This window comes from Anguilla anguilla, chromosome 6 (genome assembly GCF_013347855.1).
Source record: "Anguilla anguilla isolate fAngAng1 chromosome 6, fAngAng1.pri, whole genome shotgun sequence".
In the NCBI taxonomy this organism is placed as follows: Eukaryota; Metazoa; Chordata; class Actinopteri; order Anguilliformes; family Anguillidae; genus Anguilla; species Anguilla anguilla.
The window spans coordinates 18,169,806-18,190,742 of NC_049206.1; the positions used below are offsets into that span (position 1 = coordinate 18,169,806).

Sequence of the window (20,937 nt, forward strand, 5' to 3'; positions counted from 1 at the left end):
AAAGTAGACTGCAGTCCAGACCACAGTATATATTACATAGGGACAGTGTTTACTCTACCATTCTTCCAATAAGTAACTATGATAAAAATGATATACCAAAGGTATGTAAACCAGGTAAGGTTTTAAAAAAAAGTAATTTGACACCCAACTTGGGGCTGAATGTCCAATCTCTAATTTGGAATGTCCAACTTTTTACAACTGCTGTCTTGTTAATGCAGGAACCCCACTGCCAATCGGGAGTGTTTAGACATCAGTGGTTCTCCTCTGAAACGTGATGTCACCGATCTTCTTCTTTTCACACCGCAGATTGTTGCTGCCACATACAGTGGAGTCGGAGGTTTCATGCTATTTATCTGCAAATATTAGAGTCAAAGAGCATGAATATTACCTCTATTGCTTTCCTCGTGTCAGTTCCTGTTTATTTATCTTGCTGCTGCTTAGGCACATCTGATATGATGTGGACCTCTCTTGCAAGATACAGTATCTAGGGCGCTTACTAATGTGCGGATGGCTGCTCTTTGGAGCTCACTTGGTTCGTCAACCCTTCACTTTGTTAGATACCATGAATAATTCATTCCTAGAGGTTCGCTCATTCTATCAGTCAGATCTCTAAAAGCGAATCAGTTTGCCTTCCTGCGCACTGAACTGCCCGGTCCAAATCTACATAGCATTGTGCCCACTCTTATTATTTATTTCTGTCGGAAATAAGTGCCAGTGTTTTTTTAAATTATTTTTTTGCTTGTATTCTGGACACCATTGTTTCGGCAGGATGTGTTGTCTGGACTAAGTGTGCTTCTGTTCTAATGAAAGCCCTTACGGAAAGGATAAATGAGATACTGCAGGTAATATTTTGAAGCTGGTGACCTGGATAAATAAGGTCTTGGCCCTGGCATATTGCATGGGTGCACCACCGAACTCCTGGCCTTTCACACTCCGACTGTATAAGGTATAAGTGATATATCAAAGTGTAAGTCGGCTGCAGTTAATGCATTTATCCTCAGCTGTGGTGTAGAAAGCATATAAACCAAAGAGACCTTGTTTTTGTGGCTTGGTAGCCAGCCCTACATCTCTTTCCTCTGTCTCTTGCAAAGTCCTGGTTTGGATTTCTCACTAAAACCAATCTCTTAAACTCCAGGCTTACACCAGGCAGACACTGTGCAACTTGAAAAATCCCAATCCCTTCACAAAGAACGATTTAGGCAACCCGTATCATTGGTGGGTTCTGTACTCACATTGTCCAATCAATCATCTGGACTGTGCAACAGCTGGCTGGCTCTAATAGCTGTAGGCTGAGAAAAAAGGTGTATTTTGCTTCTGAAAGTCAAATGACAATAGTTAAATATTTGTTTGGCTCTTACCTAGGGTTATTTTTGCAGAACTGACATATTATTCCCATCTGCACAACCAGACTACATAATATGAATTTTCAATTCTGCCCTTTTTATTTTAAAGCTATGCATGCATCAGCAAAATATGGGTGTAAAGAGAAAGCAAGCTAGTTAGGTACCCAGCCTACAAGTCATTTGTTTAAGAAAATGTTAGTGCATGAACAAATTCATTGTTATTCAATCCAGGAAAGGTAACTTCCTGAACAAATGTCAAATCTGCTTCATAAATATGCAAAAGAAAGCACTGGGAGTAGTGTCAGACAAAATTATTTTTCATAAAATAGACTTGTTAAACTTACTGACTGCTAACTATAAGGTATTACTAATATAGTATTCCTAAAGTATGACTTGTTTTGCTTGTGACAACTTGTGACAAGACTGGAAAAGCTCCCATTGATTCCTCTGCAGACCTTAATATTACTTTATCTTCATAATACTGTAGTTCAAAGGCACATAGACAGAAAATCCTACAACTTATTTATTAATTCCTCCAAAGTCTTTGGCGAATTCTGGCTTTTCCAGGGCATAGTCTGTTACTGAAGAGTTGCAGAGCTCAATACTAGAATGACATAAAACCGCAACATTCAACTGTGTGCATTGGGACAGTACATGCAAAATGATTAATAAGTACTCATTGGCTCAGAGTGATTAAGAAGTGCATCCCAATTACATTCGAGAAGGATAATGAACAAATCCTCTCTGCAGAGACAGTTCTTCTCTTTGTAAAGAGTAGAAAATGAAAATAAGTGGACAGCACAAACTGGCAATACATTTGTACAGATTCTAACAATAGCACTTCCAGAAATATTCCAATACAACCATTTTCTGCATTATTACAGGAAGATTTTCTTCATGCTGTTGAGAGATCTAAAGTTGGAAATCAGAGGTTTTATTAAATGAAACTGAGTTTTCACTGAGTAATTGAAATAGCTGGTTCCAGCCAATTCCTCAGAAAGTAGATAACATACCTACCTTTTCATGCTAAAAGCGTTTGTTTGGGTCACATTTCTGGCAAGATAAATGCATGGGGGAGTGCTGACTTCACAATAGTTGTATTTAGGTCCTATCCATCATATATGTCATCTCACAATATAGCCTTATACTGTAAATAGTCCTAGTGGGGCTGGAGAAACAGGAAGTGCACAAAACACTTGACTTCTGTCTGTGCCTGACAGGATACTTGAAGTAAAGCTTTTTTTTCGTTTTCCCTTGCTTGTAAATATGCAGATGTATCGTTGATGCAATGATTTATAGCCAAATTGCAAATGACGGACGCCGGAGAGCTCGCCTTAGCTTGACGATCGAGTTGAACTTCTGTTAGCCTATGAAGTCAAGTAAGCTGCCGAATCATCTTTATTGCTGTCCAGAGACAGGTTGCTGGTGCTTCAGCTGCCCTCACTTTCAGCGTATTCCGTCTCCTCCTCCTCACTATGTCGCAGGCTTTGGCTTTCATTTTAAATGGGTGAGAGAATGTTTTGCTTCAGATTTGGCTCAGTTGAGATAATGCCGCACTTATTAGATGGGTGATGGAGTTTCTGTACTCTAACTTATTCTGCAAGCAAGAACATATTATTGAGACTCTTTATTCCTTTATTCCTGCCATTATTATAAAATATTTAACTTAAAATAAGTATACTTTTGAAAATACCAATATTTCTCTCCTTATAAAATGCTGTGTATGTTTTTTTAAATAAATATTATCAATGCATGTGTTTTATCAATATAACAAAACTGTAATGTAGCTACTGTAGCTAGCTCGATAGAAATGAAACCAGCTTAGGTTAATCGAAATGAATTAGCCTTGTCACACTGTGGGCTCACACACCAAGTCAAATATTTCTCAAATGGTGATATACTCTTGCTTGACTTGCTTGACAACTAATACAATTTGAACTATACTTTCTATTTGGCTAGCTAGCTCCGTTGAGTTGAAGATGTCGCAGTAAACCTCAAAGTTAAAAGTTAAATATCTCCAAGGTAATATTTTTGTTATGATATTGATTCATGTGCAAAGATTTGTAGCTGGTAAGAACTTTGTTTGATTAATGACCATTTGATTATTGAATCTCTAAAATACATTACTTTGGATGTCACTAAAAGTTCTTCCATTCTGTATGTCGCACTTCTATTAAATTTTATATTGCTGTTAAATTATTTATACATTTAAATTGAATGTTCCATCATTATTTTCATTGCTGATAAAAAGGCTAACCTTGACTGTACTCTGTCATGCTAATTAATGAAGCCCATAGAGAGTTTTGGATTTCAGTGTTTTTAATACTAATCATCTGAGTCAGGCTCAAACTAAGTTGATAAAAGGATTTCATTAAAATATTTTGAGAACCCTGGTGATGTTTAGACTTCAAGCTGAAGTTGCTGGACTGCATATTTGTATATAACAAGTGATTAAATTGCAAAGGTGAATCTGCAAATGGTTTCAGATTTCTTTGTATGGGGTTATTACGGTATGTGTTAAGCATGTGCAAAAGTATAAGAAATCAATTGAATTGAAATGTTTGAACTGATATTATTTGATATTGCAATGCAACTGGTTTCTCGTGTGGATTAAATGGGTGGAGTTCAATTTATTACTGGGCTCTGAGCCATTAGGTCCAGGCCCTTTGTGATGTCATGAAGAACCTAACAAATGGCCAATAAATGTTGAGTCTCATTGCATATCGCCTTGCATAGTTTGAGGCAAATAAAAGTATTCTCTCCCACTATATCAGCCTTTAGGACTGAGCTAAACACTCCTTTGTCATGGAGAATCATTGTCCACGTTATAAATAGAGATTTGTAATAGTCAGCTGTAAGTTATTTTACTATTTTTCCACTCTTAGTTTCTCTACCTATCCATCTCTCAATCTACCTCCTTCTCCAACCTGCTCTTTCTCCCACTTTCTCCATCTCCTCTCTTTTTCAGTTTCCCAGGAATGATGCAATTTAGAAGAAATGGGTGGCATTTTTGAAGAGCTATGGCTGCACTGGCACGATTAGTGCTTGTGCAGTGACCATTTCACACAACCAGACAGCTTTAAAACTTATAACCAGAGACATATTGGATTGTACAAATTCCTGAAACTTGTTGCTGGGGCTGTTCCTGGTTGAGCCGGTTAAGGATCCTCTTCTGGCTCATACATATATGGCCATATTTGCCTGATTGCACTCGCAGCCGTGAAGCTGTCAATCATTCTTGATAGATAGATGTAGCCCTGCTAGCCACGTGTGTTTAGTTACTGATGGGTGGTACGTTTTTGGAAGCGTTGAGGACTGAGTTGGGGTGGCAGGGCGGTCCCAACCACGGCCATACAATTCAGAGGTTTTTTAAATACAGACTTTATGTCTGAATTGGAAGGTGTTTTATTATAGTTATTGACATAACGTTGAATAGATATTCGGTGAATGTGTAGTCTATACATCTCTCCATGATAAATTATTTTTTATTATTTTCCACCCCTTTACAGTCGCTACAAGAGCATACACTTGTTTATACAATACCTACGTGTCAGAAAATTGAGGACCTGCTCAGAAAAGAAGATGAAGATAAATTTTCTAAAGACAACTTGGGGACCTATAAAAACATGCTTTTAGTGGTCATTCTGGAAACCTTTTGCTCTCGAGTACTGAAAGCTGTGAAAGTACTGAAAAGCTGGCCAGATATTGAGATTTAGATTTTTTAGTGCAGAAGCCCCGAACACTTCTCAAATCATACTCCAGCAGTTCTGTAATGAAAAACAGTGATCAATACTGTATCTTTGTCAAACACACAAATGTTTTTTTCTTTTTACAAGCGCATTGGCAGCATTAATGCGCTCTCACAACTAAAGACTCACAGGGAGGCTGCACTCTTCCTCCAATGGCTCTGGGAGCAGTTTCTCATCAGGGTTATATTGTCTGACATTTGTGGGCCAGGATGCCATGATTGCTATTATTAGTGAACAGTGAGTAATGCTCATTCCTCTTCACAGTCCTGTGAGCCTGGATGGGTTTTCGGCGAATCGTGAACAGATTAGTTTCCCTGTCTTTTGCTTCTCGTTACAAAGCCCAGGTTTAACAATCCTGAAGCTTAGTTTAAATACATGCTGTAGAATATTCATTGGCACGTGTTACATTTGTTTTTAAAAATGGTTTATTCAAATACTGGAAGTGAGAAGCTTGCAAAATATATGCTTTCCATTTGTGATGCTTACCCTGACGTGTAATCCTCTGATGTTCCTCAGTCCTTTACATATTTTTATACAGATGTTTTGTTTTATGACTGTTGTACCTGTGATCCTAGTCTTTTAAATGTAATCTTTCTTTAAGAAGGAAATGGTAATTCAAAAATATAGTTTCTATTTCTTTTTGTTTGGATTTATTGATGTGCCAGGATGTTTGCATTTATTGATGTGCCAGGAATTAAAAGCAATGTATGAAAACTTAAACATAAATATATCATTGCTTTATGTCAAAATATTTGCTATCTGTTAGAAAATGAACATATAACTTTCATTTACATTGAATATACTGCTTCCCTAAAATTTGGTGTGTATGCACATCACATGAATGTTGTAAAAGTTCATAAAAAGCAAGATTGCAATTTCCTTGTTATGGTCATTGGGTTCTGTCATGTCCTTCTAAAAGGTATGCTGTTTAGAGTTCTTCCTCAAGCTCTGATATTCATTTTTCTAATGGTACAGAATTTGCATTTTTGTTCCTTTGTGAGAAATGCTTGAATCACGAAGAACTCTTTGAATTGTTCTCTTGTGTTATATTATTGTGGGCTATGATGTGCAATTCAGCTGCCAGGGATTCAGAGCTCAGACACATAGGCCTTAGGGGACCATTAGGAATATGGTCAGTTATAAGTGCAGTGTTGACTTTTGTCTTTGAGCATACATAAAATGTCTTCCCATGTGTGATACAGAATGCAACTGGCTAATGTTTTATTTCATTTTTATTACTGCGTTTTTGTGCTTTGGTTTCCTTTACTCCATCACCTGTCTTGTGAGAATGCACCGCAGCCAACTGCAAAAACAACTTCACAACAACTAGCTAATTAACACATTTGCATGGTTTCTTTCTCTTTTTTTTAACTTTATTTGCGTTTTCTTTTAAAAATGTGGTTGTTACCTGTTTGGTGTAGGTATAGTCAGGTCATCCCATGTTTGCTGAAAGTACAAAGCAAACATGGGATGACTTGACTATACATATAAAATAATTTTGTTACACTTCATAAATTGCATATCTCTATTTACTCATTGTTTACCATTGCTTTTCCCCTCTTCTGTCTATAATCTTCTGTACCCTGTTTGCTGCAGAGAAGCCAAGCACCTCTGAGAACGAACTGGGTTCTTATTGCACCAGTGGAACCCTGTTTCTTCTATATTGCACTGCTTGAAGTGGCTGTACTGAGCAACCTGGGAGCACTTCACACTGGGATGGATTTCATCCATCACTGTATAATATTTTCCCATACAACAGAAATATAGCAGCTGGCATTGCAAAAGGAGATTAAAACTAAAGTGAGCCCCTGAAGCTGATGCATTTCTTGTAGAGGTTGAAATGGGCATCTTCCAGGGGTTTTCCTGCGTAGAAATGACTTAGGTGGGATGCTTAAGTATTTTTAAAGCTGCCTAAGCCGGCTATAGGGAAAAGTGTGTGAAAAAACCTCTAAAACTATTAGAAATGGTCCGTAAATTAATGGTACAATTTTGTTGTGAATGATACTGCATTTCAAGTTTTTAGATAATATGATCACTTTTAAGTTTACATGCAACCTTTGACATGCTATATTGAATATAGATTGATTCTATATTAAGTATATAATCTACTTAATTGCCTAAAACAATGAAACAGAGATGTCCACTTCCCACATGATTTCCATCAGAAACTGCCCACCTTCATAAATATTTGCGGTTTTGTCTTAATAGGGCAATTGTCGACTTATTTATGCCACATCTTCTGACGTTCAACGTATATTTATAGATCATAATACGATGTAATTGGACATAATTGCACAGAAATGTACCAAATTTTATTGATAATTAGATTTAGCTGATTGAACACAGCCAGGCTCAATTGCAGCCAGCCCTGTTGAATTTAAACTTCAGTGCTCATCTTACATTTACAAAAAACAACTGGATGATTCCCAAGCTTTTTGCGATAATGCTCTATGGACAGAGTGAAAATTGGAAATTTTTTGACTGTACAGGTCCCATTATGTCTGGTATAAAGTAAATACAACATTTCACAGTAAGAACATCATACAACAGTCAAACATGGTGGTAGTAGTTTGATGGTGTGAGGAAGCTTTATTGCCTTGGGACCTGGACCAACCTGCCATTATTGAAAGAACTCTGCTCTGTGCAAGAAAATTATTTCGGAGAATGTCTGGTCATCTGTCCATGAACTGAAACTTAAGCGTAATTGGGGTATGCAGAAAGTCATTGATCCAAAACACAAAAGCAAGTCCACATCTGAATGGCTGAAAAGAACTGAAATTAAAGTTTTGGAGTGGCCTAATCAAAGTCCTGACTTGAACTCAGTAGAGATGCTGTGGTAAGACCTGAAACAAGCAGTTAATGTCAATTTTCTGAATTAAAACAGTTCTGCAAAGAAGAGTTTGCTAAAATTCCTCTACAATGATGTGAAATATTGATATCATTATAGGAAACATTTGGTTGCAGTTATTGCTGATAAAGGTGGTGCAACCAGTTTTTAAGTTTAAGGTGGCAATTACTTTTTGCATGGGTGATATATGGGTGTCTGATAACTTTTTTCATGAAATAAATGAAATAATTTAAAAAAATGTTTAGTGTTTACTCTTTGTCTAACATTAAGGTTTCCTTTGTCTAACATTACATTTTTTGGTTCAAAACAGGAACCATCGTTGAAACCTGCTAGAAAATGCAGCACCTGTATTAGGGACCCAGAAGATTATTTAAACCTGTTGAGACCATGAAGGCATCTTGTATACTATGCCAGATGGCATAGCATAATATAAATAATGGCTAATAATGGAGGACAGTCTTTTCCCTAAGACTTTTTTCAGCAGCAGCAGGCCAGGGCTTTTGCAAGGGTTCTCAGGTTCACGGTGCACCTCAGTGCTGCATGTGCTCACACACAGCTGATTTACTACCGCTGATTCACACCTCCTCTGATTCACTGATGTTTCTACCGGCATCTCCTTCTCGCGTACCATAAAACCAGTCGTCCATCACTCGTATGTGCAGGGGTGGAGGAGGGGGAGACGGGAGGCCAGAGGTTGTGAGTGAGGCCCGATATCCGTGTATCACGATCCCCCCCCACCCCCCCACTAACCTTTTCAAATTGATACAGAGTACACTATTATTTTCTCTAATGCTAATATACTGTTTTGGGATGTACATTTTTACATTTTTATATCTAGAATGGTTTACTTAATTTAATTATTACAATTATTATTATTAAAAAAGAAAAACGGTTAAAAAGGTTAAACGTTCTGAACAATTGGAAAATTTAGTTGCTGACAATTTAAAGTTTACATTTAAATTTGAAAGTCCAAAATCACGAAATTTTCAACTCCCCTGAATGTGCTAGCAATTATTCTAGGTTCAAACATACCAAACATTTGACTAACACAGAAAAAAACAGTATGTAGCCCACTTACTTTTTTTATTTCATGTACATTATCAAAATATTACAAAAAAAGAAAAAGTAGTCTGAGGACCTCCCTTCATTCTCAATAACTGCATAGTTGTTCCAGTTTGATGCACCTTATGAATAATCTTCATTAGGTGTACACAAAGACAGTACTGTGTCAAAGGATGCTCTGCACTTCATGAATATTCATTAAGTTTAATATAACACTTGGCAGAGAGTGAAGTGTTGGAACATTGGCTTTGTCCTGCCGAAGATTGGGTTGGTTAAAGGAGTGCACTGGAAGAATATGCTTCTTCTGCAGTGCTCTTTGTGGAGGTGTGGTTAGCACAACTATTACTTGAAGGAAGTAATTGTTGATTACCAACTGTGGAGAAGAAAAGTTGAAAACAAACATTGACAATATGAATATGGTGGGCTTTTCACTGTATTCTTTAAATAATTTTTACTGCAGTGAATGCAGTGAATGTACATTACAGTACATGTACAGTAAATATGTTTGACACAAACTTTTCTAGAGAAGAAGAAAGACATTAGTAGAAGTTATCATTAAAAAATAAATACATGATTGAGCCTCTCATAGTCCCAATACTTAGTAAGTATTTTTCTTTGTAGAATCTAAAATATGAGGTCTTGGGCTTTTTCAAATTCTGCAGTATGCATCATGAGAGATGTAGTAATAATAAAAATAATCTTGGCAAACTTTGATAATGATGAACATCTCCTTTTTAAGTTAAGTGTCATTACATATGCCTAATATAAATATTTGTGGTGCTTGCATAAGTGTGTACCATAAAATTGATTAAGGGGATAGTGTTTCCAAATGAAAACTCGATGCACACAAGCACAGGGAACAGTTTTGAAAGTTATCTGTTGATCGTAACAATTGGACTTGTACAGTAGTAACTTTATAGCCGGGATCCTCAGGATATAAAGTCAGTTCCCATATCTTCCCTTTTACTGATTTAAAATAATTTAATCACAAAGGGGTTATGGAGGCAGCCAAATACAAAAGACAACTAAAGGACAGAGTCAGCAGGCTAAGCAGCCGATGGGTTTTGTCATCTCATAGGACTCCTAGGCACTATTTATGTCCTGTAGTAAATATCCAATCAGGCTTGTGACCTGAAACGGTCTGCACTTGTGTCACGGCAGTGCAGAATCAGAGGGCTGCGCCAACCTCCGTTGCGCATCGGGAGACGTCTCCATCTTGGTGCGCGTGATAGAAGGGGGAAGCTGAGTCTCAAGGCTGTTATTTTCAAAAGGGAGAATCAATTTCTACTTGTTGGCAGTTCTCAACCCATAGCCCCTGAGCAGGATATGACTGCATGGAAAACACTTTTGCTGATCTGCTGCTGATAAATAGCAGAGGGAGTTTCTAATGGAAACTGTCTGCGTGACAGAGAGCTGTTTCCAGTGTGCGCTGGACTGCCTTTGAAATTGTTAATGAGGGAGTAACTCATTTATTTAATCTGTAGAATTAGCTGCAACAGCATACCTTGAAGTATAAATCCTAATTAACTGTTGTGTTGAGTACTCTTGAATCCCCAGTGAGATGCTGCATGGGTTTAAGTTTGAGTCACTGAGGCCTGGATTTAGGCAACATTTGTCCTTAACTTTTCAAATCTTTCAACTCAATTAAATGCAAAAGTTAAGCATCTTCTTCACAAATACCAGCCAGAACAATTACATTCATTTTTTTGTGCAGAGTTAAGGGCAAGTTTTCATTGAACTCAGTTCTGACTGTATTTACCATGGGGGATTTGCACTGCTTATTTACTTTTCAGCATTTTAGCAGATGCTCTTATCTAGAGCGATTTACACAGATAACGTTTTTAAACACAGTGCATGTACCCAGCTGGATACGTTTACTGCAGAAATTCAGATTAAGTGTCTTGCTCAGGGGTACAACGGCAGCACCCCAGCTGAGAATCGAACCCGCAACTTACAGCTACTACTCCCTAACCATTATACTACACTACCACCTAAGACTTACCATTGTGCTACATAGATCATTTATTTGCATGGTTTTCCTTGGAGATCTTTTCACCTCTAAAATTCTGGAAAAGTGGTTCCTCTCATGGGCTCTTGAGCAGAAAATGTACTTTAGTGTAAATTGTGTAAATTAAATCATTTAACAAGGCTTCAACAGCATGTTGGTAATGTTAGAGACAGGGCTTTGTCTTTCTGGCACCTTTGAGATTTGTAGATCTCAAAAACATAATATGCTGATTTAATAAACATGGTTTTCTCTTGTACCCAACTTTGTGCATGTATGTGTGTGTGTGTGTGTGTGTGTGTGTTGTCGGGGGGACATTACAACTTTAATTACAATACATGTTCAGCCACTCACTTGATGGTTTTATGATCATAATTCACCTTTTCTGTTTTTCTTCCCCCTCTTAGATCACAGCCACAGAGTCTGTGCTGTTTCTGCTGCAGTATGTTTCTGAGGATCTGGATAACCGTGAAAAGATCATCGTGATGGGGGACTGCTGTTACCTCAACCCTCTTGTTCGCAGGACTTTTCGATTTCTGGGTATGTCACTGCTACCTCGCAGTTTGTTGAATATTGTATTGGATATTAGTTTTTATGTTCATCCTGTTCATGGTTGTCCAAAGAAATAAAATGGCAGGGTCTGTGGGTTTATGAATCTGACAGATGGACAGGCTCAATCACAACTCCCATTGGTTTTTAGTAAAACATAACAGATAGTTAAACACACATCAAGTGGGCTGATAGATTCTGGACCTGGATTCGATTTGTCTCTATCTATTATTCTGTATTAATCAGTGCCTGTTTCTTTTTTCACAAACACTGGTGAGCTTATTTGATAATTGCTCGATTGTGACTGGAACTTAAAGATAAAAGTCAGTAGTGTGCTGATTTTTCCCATAACATGTGGTGTCATGGTCACATCGGAAATCATGGTTTGGGAGTGGGGTGATGGATTCTTGTGATGATTCAAAGTAACTAAGCAGCCAAAGGCTCAGAAAAAGCACCAGGGGATGATACGGACCATGGTCACGGTTTGAATTGCTGCATTTAAAAAATTTTCATCACAGTGCTTCGGGAGGTGACTCCTCTGTAGCATTTTCCTGTGGAGACAAGCTTGTGCTCTAATCCTCTAATGCACACCACTATTCATTCTGTCACTCAGTAGCTGAGCTGTATGGTCACTGCATTGGAGAAATACACTGTATGTGTAGTTGGCTCAGGCAGACCCCAGATTGCACAGTTATATGTGAAAATCAGGAGACCCATCTTAAAATAATAAGCAAAGTGATTATAGTTGTTTAAGGCTGTACTATGCAGCATGAATTCTGTGTGTATTATTATATATTATAACTTTAGATTACTGTCAATTTTATTTTGCTTATCAGATGCCTTTGCACACAGTGGCTTAGCTCACATTCTTATTTATTACCTATTTATACAGCTGGATAATTTGTACATTTATTTTATATTATTTATCTTTTATTTTATGAAGGCGGTCTGACTGAGACTAGAGTCTTTTTTTCAGGTGAGCCCTGTTTACAAAAATTCCAAACAACAATAATACAATGTGAGACAAAGTACAAAATACAGCACAAATGAATCAAAGGCAGAAAAGCAAATCAACTATATGAAACATTTGCATTCCTTTGTAACCCAGTCCACCACAATCAGCTTGATTCTTGTAAGGACACCCATGTGTCCAGTCTTAAAGAACATTGAAGTTTGTTCCATGTGTGGTGCACAGAAGCTAAAAGCTTTTTTTTTACTACCACAGATATAGGGAATGTTACCGCTAGGGTTGTCCACTCCTGTGACCTGGTGGCATAGGTTGTGTTTCTAAACACATGCTTTCCGCTCTTTAGGGATACTTCCAAAAATTAGACTTAAATTTAAATTATGGGTAGGAGGTTGAAAGATTTTCTAGTCATAAAAGGCTAACTAGTTGTAAAAGGCCAGAATCCAGATTATCAACACCCATAGATTTTTTTTTATGTCTATAGCTAGTAATGCATCCAGCACTTCCTCTTCTGCAAACTGCCTAAAGGAAAACGAGCAGTTTCCAGGTACTGGACAGTTTGATGAGGCAGGAAGGCATATGCTATGATCAGAGTCCTGTAATGTGTTAAGATTGTCAAATAAGTGACCCACAGAGACAAAGTGGCTATTTAAATCTTTACAAGTGTAATTTTTCTCAGTAATACTATCTGATACAGACTTAATTTGTAGTGGGATTGAGGGGGCAGAATTTCAGACTTTTAACGTTTTCCAGAATTTTGCTGAATTCCCAACACTATGGGATAAGGATGACAGATAGATTTGGCCTTCCATGTTAAGGTCACACATCGATTTCTTAATTGTCTGAAGGATAGCCAATCAAAGGAGGAGTCTGTCATTCTTGCTTTAGCCCATGCCATATCTTTTGTACATAAGCTCAGATAATTCATGTGAAAACCATGGGTTTGATCTATTATTTACTCTTACCTCGTAGGGATTATGAGCATACTGATCAGAAATTCAGTTAAAAATATTCAAAAGTACTCAAGAGCCAGCTCTGAGTCAGAGATGTCAGAAACACCTGCCAGATCACAAAAGTAAAGGTCATGTAAAAACACTTTGCTTGTTAAAATTCCTAAAATTTCTTTTAGTCATAATACATGGGTGGTATTTGTTCATTTTTGTATCTCTTATAAATTCTATTGGGGAGTGATCACTTAGATCATTAGACAAAATGCCAGTAGCTGAATAACTATAAGGTCTGTTTGTTAGTATGATATCCAATACACTGAATTTTGTTGAATTTCTTCTATGACGATGCTTAGTTATTAACTGTGTTAAATTAAGATTATGCCTTATTTCTTTTTGCTTATCAGAGGTTGGGGATAACTAGTCAAGGTTAGTGTCACCAATAATGAACAATTAGGAAGTTTCCGACTTGGATAAATATTCACATAAATTATCCAGTGCACAAGAGTGAGCAGAAGGGGGGTGATACATTGAGAATTATTTGCAAGACATTTGCTTAAGGATGAACATTCAAATTGCCTTGGGAATGAGGTTGACATGAAAACAGGGCCATTAAAATAAGTTTTTCACAAAACTGACAACACCTCCACCTCTTCCTTCCCTATCAGACCTGAACATATTATATCCAACCAGACAGAGCAATCTAAAATAGATAGACTCAGTAATAATAATAAAACAAGTCTGGATTGGTTTGAAGAGTCCACATATTAATAAAAGCAATTTTAGAAATTAAGCGTTTAACATTTATATGTGATAGCCCAAGCCCTTGCTTATGTGATATCGAATAAAGTGGAGTCTCCAAAGAACCAGAACGTGTATCAGTGATTAATGTCAATAGGCTTAGTAAAAATGTTTAGTGCAAATGTTTACAAAATTAATAGGATTACATTTAATATAAAGCAGGGGTCCTCAATCTTATCCAGAAGGGGCCGGTGTGGGTGCAGGCTTTTGTTCCAACCAAGCAGTTACACACCTGATTCTGCTAATCAAACACTGGAGTCTTCTTTGCAAGGGATCTTGATTAGTAGAATCAGGTGTGTAACTGCTTGGTTGGAACAAAAGCCTGCACCCACACCGGCCCTTTCTGGATAAGATTGAGGACCCCTGATATAAAGGAAAGGGGACTCGTAAGTTGTGCTCACTAGTTCAGAAGACCTAGGGCTCAATAGAGGCAACATGCCTGAATACCTGTTATTGATAGCCAATAATAATCATAATTAAGGGTCTGGGCTATGTTCCATGAAAGCTGATTTGCACCAGAATGTCTAGGGTGAAGACCATCATTCTTCAGCAGATCTTGCTGTCCCCATAAGGTGGGCCAATTATTGACAGAGTCTGTATTATGAATGGAGCACCAGTTGGAAAGCCATAGATTCAAGGAGGTGAGTGCTATAGAGCTCATAACTCCCTTGAACAGGCAATGGGCCAGAGAAAACAACCTGCTGGCTCATCTTCTGAGCTTGCTTTTAGGAAGAAATAAGGTTCCTCCTTGTGATCTCAGATCTTTTCATATCACATCATCTATGGTAGCCTACACAATGCTGTGCCACCTGATTTGAAACTGTGACCAACCCTCTAGTCCTCATTACTAGAACTACTACAGCACTCTGTGACTCATTTACTTGGGTAACATTGACTGAAATGATGGTTATCTGCAAGTTGCAGTTAGAATGTTCACAACAAATATATATACATTCCCTATAATTTAACACAAGTTACTTAGCCACAAGATCTTTTCATGCAAATACCCAATTAAAATGATTAAAAACATTGTTAAAAGGTGTTTCCCTCAGAAATTGTCCATTATACCTGAAGGAGGTTGAGGCCTTCTTGCATTAGAATCTCAAGGCAATTAATGAGAAATCTTTCAGAGTGGTGTTGCCTTTGGTCAGAGTATGGTTTGGGCTGTGAACTGAAAACCATACCAAGCCTGACCAGAATAATACCAGTCCAGTCCTGTATTTTGATGTGTACTTTAGAGTACTTAGAGCTCCTTATAAGAACTTTTGCTTTATTTCATCCATTAGTGTGTGGCCAACTGCTGTCTTGTATTGTTAGTTTTTCCTTTCCTGCAAAATACATGTTACAGAGGCTGCAATGTTCACCAATTCAACCAACATTTGGTGAACTCTGTTTGTTCACTGAATCCACACAAACACTGGATTATAGAGCACACAAGCTATCAAATCTTCTCATAGAAATAAATAAATTGAAATCCATCTTGAAAACATCTTAAATAAAGTGAAACCCAACACAAACCCTAGTGTTGGCAGTAGAAATTTTGCAGGCCCCTAAAAATAATTTTTTTGGCTATCTGAATCCTGCCTCTACTGTTAGGTGGATGGTAACATTTCTGCGATAGACTGGATATTTTCTCCTCCTAGTACGCTGGTCTCTCTGTCCACTGAACAGAATCAAAGCCTTTGTTCTCACACAAAGATCTGCACTCTCTGACTTTGTGTCCCGCTTCATACCCAAAGAATCCTGAATAAGAATTGTTGCCGCAATCTTTCATATGATGATCCCTGCAACTCCATGATCTAGGGCCTTAAACTTTTTGCGTATTGACTCACACTCACTTTTCTGAAGTGTAATTTTTGAAAGAAGGAAAAAAGTATTCTGCTTTGTTCCTTTGAGTGGTATTTCAAGCAATTTCTTAATTTCCCTTTAAATTGAAGATGGCTCTGGGTTAAAACTCAGAAGAACTGTGGAAATCACATGAAAGGAACTGTCGGACTCACTGTAGGAAGATAGAAGGAAACCCTTTGAGCATTCTTACTGTTGCTTGATTGGTTTCTCCAAGGTTCCCAGCAAACCCAGGAAATAAACTTAGGAAACATGCTTTTCCTAAGAACCATCAGAATTACCTGACAGCCGAACAAACCAAGGAGCTAAAATAAGCATACTGCTATATTCTAACAAATTGAGCAGTGTACCAGTGCATAGCAATGTTTTTTGTCCAGCTGACTTTGACAGTAGATGAAGCCTGGATTTCCCCTTTTTAATTGGAGTACAAATACTAAACATTTTTGTATATTCAGAATTTATATTTTGGCTATATTTAATGACTAACCAAAGTAATGCTGTGGGTGCCACTATTGCAGTGAGGTTGCTATATTTTATATAGCACCACAATTCTAAAAGAGACAGTAAAGGGAGTGTTATGCCAGTGAGTAATTGATCCAAACTCTGCCCGCAGGGCGCCACTGTGATGTAGCTGAAAATATTTAGCATCAAAGCTATCAAGGCAGCCCAGGTGGTTGCACTAAGGATCTGACCACCTGAGGTGGCATTTAGTGTTTATTTGAAGCTCATTGGCTGAATTAAATTAATCAATCTAATTAAAGTGAGGTTTCCCAAGTTCTTGCAACGTAGAATCCAGGACTATGTGTCAGTTCTTCTTTGCATTGACTAAAGTTAAGGTGTGTTACCTTTTCAGTGCTTCCATAACATCAGTTAAATGGTCAAAGAGATTCACAGAACATTAATATGCAAATGAAAATAGCGCAATGAGTAGCACTGCTTTTGATTCACTGGCAAAAACTGAAAATACAAGAACACACCAGGAAGATGTTTTCACTCCCTTTTGCCCATTTTCTCTTAGAAAAGCCTTGACTTAAATTTGACATTTTCCATCTAGAACGGAAGCCATTATGGCCCTCTCAACACTGTACCCTCCAATGTGCTTAATGCCAGATGTTTCTAGTTAAATGGACTTTCAAAGTGGAACAGCTGTGCTTAAAAGGAGAGGCCCCTGATTGGAGGACCGGAAAAGCTTCAACCAGGACTGCGAATAATAGCTCACCGCTCTCCAGCCGTCAGGGCTTGCTCACAGACTTAATGTGGCACTGATGGTGCTCCTATAGGGATTCCTGTGATTTAATGACTCCTGCTTGTTTTAATGCATGGCTGCCAACGATGCTTTGTTAGTGCCACTCCAACAGCTTTGGGCCCACTGGCTCCAAGCCCCATTATGTGACTCATTATAATTTCATCCCTTGAAGTGGGATGAATTTAAACAACTCTCCGTGACACATTTATACAATGCTAACCGCCTACCTTTATAGTCTTTCACAATGAGGTCAGGTGCTTGCAGCATTAGTGTAGTGCTGACATGCAGCGGAATGCATGGGGAAAAAAATGTGGACACCCCCGCTTCTGAATTTTACTCATCATAGTCTTCAGTACATGATTAGTCAACATAGCCATGCGATTTTGTGTATTAGATTCCGCATGCATCATCCTCTGAAATGACAAATTGGATATCTAGCCAATGGGTTTATTTATTTATTTTTATTTATTTATTACAATTTAGGCAATACGTGCTATTGCTGTTTACCATTTTCATAACTATACATGTCTTATTTTTCTCCTAGTGTGTGGTAGTGTTATTTTCCCCCCAGCTACTGGGGGTATGAACGACTCAGAAAAAACAAGACAACTACATTTTGTATGTTGGTTGCCAGAACTGGGAACGTGCTTTTTTTTCTGTAGGTGTGTACGCCTTTGGACTGTTCGCCACGGACATCTTTGTGAACGCTGGCCAGGTGGTGACGGGGAACCTGGCGCCCCACTTCCTGACCGTGTGCCGGCCCAATTACACGGCCCTGGGCTGCCAACAGAACGCCATCTTCATCAACCAGCAGGAAGTTTGCACGGGAAACGAGGATGATGTCACACGCGCCCGCAAATCCTTCCCCTCCAAGGAGGCTGCTCTCAGCGTTTACGCCGCGCTCTATGTTGCTGTAAGTATAAGCTGCTTTATGCTCATATTTACACCTGCAAATGTACAATTGGTTTCTTGTGCATTTGTTCTATGAAGCAGTCATAATTTCAGTGGTCCAAAATATGAAATTTAAGTTGAAAATTTGAATGAAGTTCTGATATGTTTTTTTTAAATTTTTATCACGTTTGGTATTTTGATGACACCATAGGGAACACCTTTGTTGTATTGTAACTGGTAATTTTTTTACACTTCATGTGGGAAGTGAATTTCATTTGTCCTGATTATCATCAGAAAATGTCAAGTGGGGATACTGGAACTCTGATTTGGTGGGTACATTTATTACTGTCGATTCAGACAAAACCTGTGGTGGCAGGCAGATTTGTGCTGTCGTTTTTTGCGTGTGATGAAGAGAATGCACTTAGATGTTATGAAGGAGAAGTGTGGAAAGATTTTATTGAATTTCACTTCGGAATGTGGCTCCCTGGTTTTGATGGACATTTGGTTCGCCTTTCATGATATGAAACGCCCAATGCTTTTAAAAAAAAAAATTTATTTTAAATTTTACATGTCCGATTCCCCCTCTAATTCAGAATGTTCAGTTAGCTACTTGCAGCCTTATTCATGCAGTGATCCCGGCTGCTGATTTGGAAGAGTGCAGTCGTGGTTCTGCACCGAAGCATGCGGTGTCACCAGCCTGCTTCTTTTCACACTGCAGCCCACGGCCAATCTCGCACAGAGGACGACGTGCAGTTTTGGCAAGCAGTCCACAGGCACCCGATTGACCAACTGAACCCTCCCATCATTGGTTGATGCAATTGGCAATTGCACGCCACCATGTGGGGCTAACAGTCATAGTCGACGCTGGCACAGACCTTGGGGCTTATCCACGCACCAGAACGGTGCTTTAACTGGATGAACCCCCAGCACGCCAAATGGAATGAATAATAGCTGATGATATTCTGTGCAGAATGTCACTTTAGTTTACTATCTGAGAAGAACTGAAATTTCACAATATTATCACAGTTTGTTCTTCAAACAAATACATTTGACAGGTGTGAGATTTTTAATTAACATGTTCCTCCAACTTGGTTATTTGAATCAGAGGCACAATGTCAGAGCATTGTTTTGTGGATTCAATACCAGTTAGGTTTAAGGCAACATTAGACACTGCACGCTGCAAGACTAAAGACATTCCTTGTGAAGAAGAGAATCCTCATTTTGTCTTCTCTTATTTCCAATTTCAGTTGGAGTATGTAGCCCTTTCAAGATTATCCAGTACTTAGGAGTAATTGCTTCTCATTCAAAGCCATTGTTCAAAATCCTGTAGGCAGACGACAGTTTGATGTGGTGCTTAAAAAACTGATAACGATGTCTCAGAGAAATTGGTGTGAAAAAAACCCCAAAGAAATCAGATTTTCTGCTTTAGTCGGAGGGCTGTTAGAATGCCTATTTTGGAGAGTGCACAACAATCAATGCTTGTATCCACAATTCTGTCCTCACTACACTCACCAAAATATATCACTATACTGTCACTATATGTATCACACTTTAAAGCAGTCCATGCATCAACCATATATCATGCTTGTTATTTATGCTTACTGATGGAATTTCATATCTTATTTAATTTCATGCCTTACATTAGCAGTACATAGATATTAGGATCGTACAAGTCAGGACTGTATATATGGATAGTCTGTACCTTCTAGACCGTGCCTTCAGTCATAGAACAACAGTTCATGTTTGGAGAATTTAGACATGAATAAAAAACAGTGTGTTGTATGATGAGGAAAAAAGGATCACTTGCTTAAATATATCAGTCAAACTGAAGAAGAGCAAAATGGGTGGAATGAATATTGGATGTAACACTGCAATAGAACAATAGCTACCATACTGTAGCACTGTAGCCCTGTTTTGTGAAGGGTGGTGATGGTGTAGGCACGACATTTAACTGCTCAAAGCTCAGCTGTCAAATAATGAAAATGCTATTCATGCATTGTTTTGTGGATGACAAATGCTGGTTGAATACAGCTGATTGAATGATAAAATAAAATGGTACAAAAATTTTTAATTGAGGAGAGATTATTTCACCACAGCAAAGAAGATATGTTTGTTGGTACACAAACTTTGTCCCAAATAAAAAGCACTGAAAACCTGTCCAACAGATCTGAAACATCGTTCACGAGGCAGCCGTGGCTGTGTCAGTGACTAGTGTCTGCAGAAAACTTAATGACTAAAACTACAGAGGAGACACTGCAAGATGTAAACCACTAGTTAGCCCACATAAGCAGGATGGCCAGGTCGCCGGTTGATGTACCAAAAAGAGCTTCTGGAAAAAGGTCTTGAGGGTCGATGAGACCAAGATTCACTAGAGTCAGAGTGATGGCAAGAGCAAAGTGTGGCGGCCAAAAGGAACTACCCAAGATCCTAAGCAACCAAGAGCTTCATGAAATGGGTTTCCATGGCCAAGCAGCCGTACACAAGTCTAAGATTGCTTCCTAAGGGTGTTCCCAAACGGTGGAAACATTTTGGGGAAGGCCCTTTCCTGTTTCAGTATGAAAATGCCCCCATGCACAAAGCAAGTTCCATAAAGAAATTATTTTCTGAGGTTGGTGGGGAAGAACTTGACTGGTGTGCACAGAGCCCTGGCCTCAACCCCATTAAAACACCTTTGGGATAAATTG

The 20,937-nt window shown here is 38.4% G+C and overlaps 1 protein-coding gene across 1 annotated transcript in view; it reads left to right on the forward strand.

Moving 5' to 3' along the window:
• Positions 1-20,937, forward strand: part of plppr5a (phospholipid phosphatase related 5a) — a 42,759-nt gene that overhangs the window by 6,548 nt on the left and 15,274 nt on the right. The window contains exons 2-3 of the mRNA XM_035424049.1: positions 11,415-11,547; positions 18,025-18,275. Coding sequence (XP_035279940.1) covers positions 11,415-11,547; positions 18,025-18,275 — 384 coding nt within the window. The remainder of the gene's footprint in view (positions 1-11,414; positions 11,548-18,024; positions 18,276-20,937) is intronic.